Source organism: Malaclemys terrapin, chromosome 3 (assembly GCF_027887155.1).
Source record: "Malaclemys terrapin pileata isolate rMalTer1 chromosome 3, rMalTer1.hap1, whole genome shotgun sequence".
Classification (NCBI taxonomy): Eukaryota; Metazoa; Chordata; order Testudines; family Emydidae; genus Malaclemys; species Malaclemys terrapin.
This window is the reverse complement of record NC_071507.1, coordinates 14317672-14324960: the sequence shown is the minus strand read 5'-3', so window position 1 is coordinate 14324960 and position 7289 is coordinate 14317672. Positions and strand designations below refer to the sequence as shown.

Here is a 7289-nt window from a genome sequence, read left to right as displayed (position 1 = left end):
GAAAGATCTGCACAGTTCAAGCTCATAAAAATTTGCCCTTTCCCGCAATGTGAACAGAGATATGCACAGCTTCTTTGCCCCCAATATGGATTGCACAAACTGGGTTTAATAATAATCAAAAACAAGTTTATTAACTATAAAAGGTAGATTTTAAGTGATTATAAGGGATAGCAAACATAACAAAGCAGATTACCAAGCAAATAAAACAAAACATGCATACTAAATTTAAGATCTTAAAGAAACTGGTTACAAAATATAATTTCTCATCCTAAATGTTGATTTAGGAAAGATGCAGATTTTCTGCAGCTTAGAGTTCCAGTTATTTCTCTTTACAGACTAGACTCCTGTTTTAGTCTGGACTCAGCCCTTGCCTTTGTCTCTTCAGGTGTTTTTAGCAGTCTTTTTTCTTGGGTGGGATAAATAAACCAGTAAAAGAAGTGTCCACTTGCATGTCCCATTTCTGCAAAGGGGGCTGCAAGCAGAACCTTCAATTCCACAAACAAAATTCCTGATTCTTTGTGGGATCTGGGCATTTGTTTTGATCCATTAATAATAATAATTTCATTATTAATAATGTGTTTGTGTTATGGTAGCACCTAGAAGGACTCCACTACACACTTTACAAAGACACACTCTTTTAAAACTTTTTGCATTATTGGAAGACTGCCTGCAGAAGGGGCCAAAATCCTATTACTGTGTTTGCAATATATTTGCAAGCTGCGTTATGTGGCATTTTCCCATTGTCTTCAGTATGAGCAGGACGGGGCTCCTCTTCATGTCCTTACTTCCTGGCATTATACCAGAATTGATAAAGGTGCCACCAGACTCCTTGTTGTTTTTGTAGATACAGACTAACACGGCTACCCCCTGATAGTATTCTGCCACTGTGCATCACCAAAGCCCATTAGTAAAACTCCCATTGCTTTGGGTATGGACCACAACCTAACTGTCCTGCTTCTCACCACATTCCAAAGTTAAAAAAATACTGGCAGCTCCTCTTGGGTCGAATCTTCATCTGGGAGATTAATATATATATATATATATATATATATATATATATTAGCTGCCTCGGATTGTTGTTCCACTCTAGAGCTCATTAGATCTTTAATTACGGAGGGGCCTGGTAACTCCATCCTCTGGGATTAGATGCTGTGTGGGATTACACAAATGAAAAGAAGCAAACAACAGCTAAACCCACCACAGCCCCATGGGGGCAGGAGTGTGTAACCCCAGGGGACAGGCTTGGCTAGTGACTGCACCTGCCCACCCGTCTGTGTGTGTGTCGGGATCCCTCCCTGTGGTTGTGCTCCCCTTCCCCCGCCCGCGCTCGCGGGGCTCGCTGCGCTGTGAGCGGGTTCCTGTTTGAGGGGCACCCCCAGGCTCGCTCCCCACGCCCCGCCCCTCCCTGGAGAGGGGGCTCCGGCCCTTGGTGGGCGGGGCTCCGGGCAGCAGCCAGCAGAGGGGAGGAGTAACGCGTCCCGCGGCGGTTTGTCCCTGCGCTGGCGCCGTACCAGCGGTGCTCGCCGCTGCTGCCCCGTGGCTGCGGTGACAACAAGGGGAGCCGGCCCGACCGGCGCAGTGATTCGGGCGACTGCGTGGGAGGGGGGCGCCCCGCCCCGCCGTGACGGTAGCATGCAGTAGCGGAGGAGGCGGGGATGTGGCCTGGCCCCTAGCCGGAGCCGGCAGGGCCAGCCCTGGGCCAGGGCAGGGATGAGCCATGGCGTCGGTGAAGGTGGCTGTCCGCGTCCGGCCCATGAACCGCAGGTGAGTCCCGTGCGGAGCAGGCTCCCGCTGCTCATTTCCCGCCGCAAGGGCTGCGGGGTCGGGGGGAGGGACTGTCCTACCTCCTACCCCCTTCCCTGGGGGCGGCGGGGCCGAGATCCTCCCCTCCCGCCCCCGTCCCCTTTCCTGGGGGCCGGCGTCGGACTGGTCCTTATTTGCCCTGGGTCAGGGCCGTCACTGCCCTTAGTCCTCCTTATCCCCTTCTCTGGTGACTGCTGGGGTGGGGCAAAGACTGTTGTGCTATCCCCTTACCTGGCCCCCCTCCCTTGGCTGCTGGTCAGGGCTGGGACTCGTCACTGGGACTCGCTGGGACAGACACCTGTCAGGGATGGTCTAGACTCGAGATAATACTAAATCCTGCCCTGAGTGCAGGGGACTGGACTAGATGACCAGTCAGGGCTGGGGCAGCTTAAATGAGATTTTCAAGCAATGAGGAAGCTAAAAAAAAAAAACCCAACCAACTTTCTGAAACAGAGCAGAAACTCTCCATTCCCACAGTGTGAGACCACTGACAATTGCTTTAAAATGTTCTGTAAAATTCTCTTCCCCCTTCAGTTCTCAGGATAAGTCAGATTGGGTGTCAGGGCTACATCCCACTGAAACACGAGTGACAATGGTTAGAACCATGTTGTTATTCCCGATCTTCCAGGTTCTGTATCTGGAAGTTTTAAAAGTTTGTGGGGACATAAACGTCTGAGCTGCCAGAACACACAACTCCTGTAAGGGCTGTGTTGGCAAGAACAATTATAGATATGGTAAGAAAGTCATGTCTGTGATTTTAAATCTCTCTAATATGCAGCCAAATAATGCACTGAAAAAGCTACTTCAAAATTGATTGCCAAATAAGGTCCCCTTCTTTCTCCTCTGGTGGACTGAGAAATACTTTTGTGTTGTGCATAAAAGAGGGATTGTTTTGTCAGTATCCTTTACTGAAAGCTTTGTCTTCCAAGTCATTAGTAATTATATATGTTAGTCTAATACTTTTATAATGTAAGAAAGTTTGCAATATTGTGAGAGACAAGACTGTTGAACACACTTCCTTTCATCTGAATGTTAAAAGTAGAACACCACACATTAGTTGGGCCCATATGGGTATTGCAAGCTGCTTTGCCTATTTTAATAAGAGGTATTTTTGCATAGTACAAATATAACTACTCTTGGTTTGCAATGGGGGAAGACATAGAAAATGTTTGTTCACTTGCTGTTGAGAGGGCTGCCTTTTTTTTTTTCCATTTAAAAATGGGGAAAAAAGTAGACAAGTATCTGGAAAGTAATATTTTGGACACTTTCAAAAAAAGTGACCTCAATCAGAAGTCTTTATAGGTAATGACTGTTAGTTGACTGCTGAAAAAGACATTAAAAGGACACTGCCTGGACTGTTTGCCATGTTGATTGTTGCAAAATGTACACATCTTGAGGTAAATCCAGAAAATAAAAGCAGTTTCCCCTAGATAACTAAACGTTTAATGTACAGAGTAAATATAGTAAACATTTTTAATGAACTAACCCACTGTTTTAAAGAGAGACCACAAACAAACACCCTGCCCTCCCCGCCTCCATTAAATTCAGTGGCCTGTCTTGGCAATCATTTTATTTATTCCAATGGTCTGAAGTGACGAAGATTTATTTATTTATTTATGTTTAACAAGAAAACGATATGCTTTACATTTATAAATTGTCAACCAGGCATCTGTTAACTTCCACATTTTACCTACTTTTGATATCTCCTTATCAATTTGCAAAATCCTTAGAAGATCTGTAAAAATTTATAAGGGCCTTGGGACCATGGGTTGAAAGGCAGAATATAAGTGCAAAGTATTCTATATTTGTATTGTGGTAGCACCTAGGAGTCCTAATCATGGACCAGGATCTCATTGTGCTATGCACCTTACAAATACATAATGAGAAGACAGTCACTGTCTCAAAGAACTTGTAATCTAAGTACAAAACACAACAAGTGGATGCAACAAATAAATTGGGAGCACATGGAAACAATGGAACAGTGTGGGTGTTTTGGACAGCATATGCTGGGATGTGTTAAGGTTCAGAGAGGAAGCAGGAAGGAGAACCAGCAAACCAGTTTACAAAGACATGGTTAAGGATTCTTGTGTGCACTGCAATAAAGTGTTATAACTTGTTTACAGGAAGACAGCTGGGTGCCAGCCTAGATTGCTAACCGGGGCAACATGACCAGCTGCGCTGGTTTCTGAGCATACTAACCATTAACTGGTTACAAATTGAGGCATTGATCATGTTGCCTGCCTGGTTGAAGCAGTCAGTCTGCACACAGTAAATTGCAGAATTAGGCCTTGAAGGTATGGTGTAGGCAAGTCCTCACTGTCAGCAAAAATACCACCTCAGATTGTGTTTTTATCACATTTGTAAGGTTTAGCCTGATCAATATTTAGATGGGAGACTTCCTTGGAAAACCCAGGGTTCAGCAGAAAGTTGGTAGTTTATTAAAATGGCACTATTCTTTTTTGGTCAGTATAGTTTTATGGGCTGCTGTGCTGCAGGAGGTGCTATCTTTGAGATGAAGTGAAAACCCAAGATCCTGAAACTTTAATAAGAGAAGCGATGTTGGCCCTGGTGCATAAACCAAATGGGATAATTACATTTTGTCCATATAAATTTCTGTTGTGTCTTTATTTGGATATGATATCCTTTATGTCCTTTCCTAAGTTGTTGCTATGCTCTTCACATCTGCTATGCTGACGTACATAGTCATAAATTGGTGAAAGGACTTTTTTCTTTAATTAAAAGAAACATATCAATGAAGCCTTACTGTATCCCTGTTTTCTTTAAACTCTAAGAATGGTATACATAAAAAAAAAAACAACCACTTCATTAACTTGCGACAAAGAGTCCTGTGGCACCTTATAGACTAACAGACGTATTGGAGCATAAGCTTTCATGGGTGAATACCCACTTCATCGGATGCATGCATGTCCGACGAAGTGGGTATTCACCCACGGAAGCTTATGCTCCAATACGTCTGTTAGTCTATAAGGTGCCACAGGACTCTGTCTTTTTTACAGATCCAGACTAACACGGCTACCCCTCTGATACTTTCATTAACTTGTAATTTCTTGTAGAAGCTTAGTACATCTTTGGTTTGTTTTAAATTTAATTATATTATGCAGCTTATTTTATGATTAAATATTCAGGTCATTTGTAATTAGAGCAGGCCGGGCAGTGTGTGGTTATTTAAAAATGTCTGTTGGTAAGACTTCTTCAGCAAAACTTTAAGTGCTTTGGTTTTTGCACTAAATGCAGTTGCAAGATATGAAAATAGAGGTGAATATTGAATTATTAAAAATAAAACTAAATTGGAAGTTACTGATATTTTGTAAGATTTGTTTCAATTCTTCCTTGGATATTTGTTTTCTACGTGAAGCAAACCAACTGAAGGGAAAGATAGAAACGCATAGAGGGTATGCTGCTCAGGCACATGAAGTCATTCACAGTTATTAGAATAAATCAGTTTTACTTTCATAAGATGAACAGCTTTAAAATGTTATAGTGTTGAGGGTTTCTCTCTAAAAGAAGCTTTTAAGTGACTCTAGGATATGGTTGGATTAATGTGTGCTGTGTCAATGTTAATGCTTGAAATTTGTAGGCCATATTTGTAGGTTGTCCATTACAGCGATATGCAAATTAGTGCAACAGCACCATTAACTATATAATATGTTGTATATATGCATTTTGGAATGAGTCAAGCAGTAGGAAGGAACATATTACTCTATTAAATATAATTTGCCATTCCATCATATAGGTGACTAACTTTAATGCACTCCCTCCTTTCTGTGGTTTTTGGTCAGTGGCATCTGTCTTTGATCTGTCCTGAAAAGGGACACATTCATTTGGGAACCACTATAGTCTACCTCCTTCCTTTCCCCTGTGCCTCTCTAAAAATAATTCACATCCAAAAGTGTATCATATGTAAGCAGGGTTTCTGACAAAATTATGATTCAGCATCTCTCCTGCTGAATAATATAATAGTAATAGTGTGGTATGTAGAGAAGGTTTAGGAGCTAAACAAATTATCTCTTTAAAACCAAACTGCAGGTGTGAGCTCATGTAATTACAAAACAGTTTGGTCACGTTAAGTCTCCATGAAGCCTTCATTTTTCTCTCTTGAGCATGTGTATGTATGTAATTTTGTGAAAGTGGAGAGGGACAAATGTGTAGTTACTATTGTATTGTGACAGCAACCTTTTTAAAAAAAATTCTGGCAATAAAAAATAGCTTAGAAATAAATCTTCTGAGCCACAGAAGGAAAAAGCAGTTGATTGCTTCTGAGACTAAAAATATAGTAGGAGTTCATAAGTGACTGAAGTTATCCCATTGGCTTATGGAATGGTCTTAGTTGTCACTTACCTGTATAAAGTTACCTATGAGGTTCAGTTTCAGAAATAGTTGTTAAAACTTCAGCCTGTGAGGAGTTGGGTGGGAAGGATGCTGAAGAAAGTAGGGTGTTTATAACAAGTGACTGTCATTCCTTGGAGCAATGCCCTATTTGCAGTGTGCTGTGCCTTTGAAGGTCTCTCAACTGTCCCTTTTATTTTTGTTGCCTGAGAAAATATCAGAGAGCTCCTTATGCTTCTCTGTTCATTGCTGGATTGCATCTTGAGCAAGTTGGACACTATTATGTGGTTTTTTGTTGACTTACATTCCTATTTAATGAAACTGATTCTATTTTTCCCGTTTGGATGCTTTTACCCATTGCTGGTCAAACTTATGAAGTTACCTGACAATCCTGCATTAATATCAGTAGTGAATCTTTTAGTTCTTCAATTTTCCCTTCCCCTCTGTTTTCTCCCCCTCCCCATTATATCTATACTTGCAATTAATAGTGAACTTGCAAGTTTAAATCTTTCTGGAAAAATATATCCAATACAAAATAATGTCAGTACTTCAAAAATTTTTTACTAATTTTGTGCTACAATAAAGGCAATGTTTTTAACATAAAAGGATGCAATTCTCTTACCAGCTTCTGACTTTTAACTGTTTTTATGGCATAATCGCACAATCATCTTTGTTTATACTCAACACCACAAAAATTATACACTGGTTCTGATTGAACCTGGTATTGGAGAGGCCTGGAACACAGATTTAAATGATCCTCACTGTTACACTTTGATGACAGTGGTACTGAAAATGTCAAGATGGTTGAATTCGCTGGTGTTCTGTTCTTCCATTTCAATGGACATCTTCATTCAATGACTCATCTGATGTTGAAGAATTTGAAGAAACTGACTACTTCTATTTTTAAGATGAGCACCGTTCTTTTCTCTCATTACTTAATTCTTGACAATGTTTACATTCCAAAGTCAATAATTTTTATGCCCTTGATCTGCATACGCTTCTTGATATCAGCTGGAGTTGTGCAGATAGATGGAAAGCATGCTATGACTCTTGGGATCCAACTAAAGCACTGGTAATAATAAGGAATGGAAAATCTGAAATAAAAATTCCATTGGTTTGTAAACTACACTTAAAATAGT

General features: G+C 41.1%; 1 protein-coding gene across 4 annotated transcripts in view; it reads left to right on the top strand.

Annotated features, from left to right (window-relative positions):
• The first annotated feature begins 1490 nt into the window (after positions 1–1490).
• The window catches only part of KIF16B (kinesin family member 16B), a 217322-nt gene continuing 211523 nt past the window's right edge, over positions 1491–7289 (top strand). For 2 of the 4 annotated variants that reach the window (XM_054023258.1, XM_054023259.1), the window contains exon 1: positions 1491–1764. In XM_054023258.1, coding sequence (XP_053879233.1) covers positions 1718–1764 — 47 coding nt within the window. In that variant the 5' untranslated portion in view covers positions 1491–1717. The remainder of the gene's footprint in view (positions 1765–7289) is intronic. The other 2 variants (XM_054023261.1, XM_054023262.1) reach the window with 2 other exon arrangements.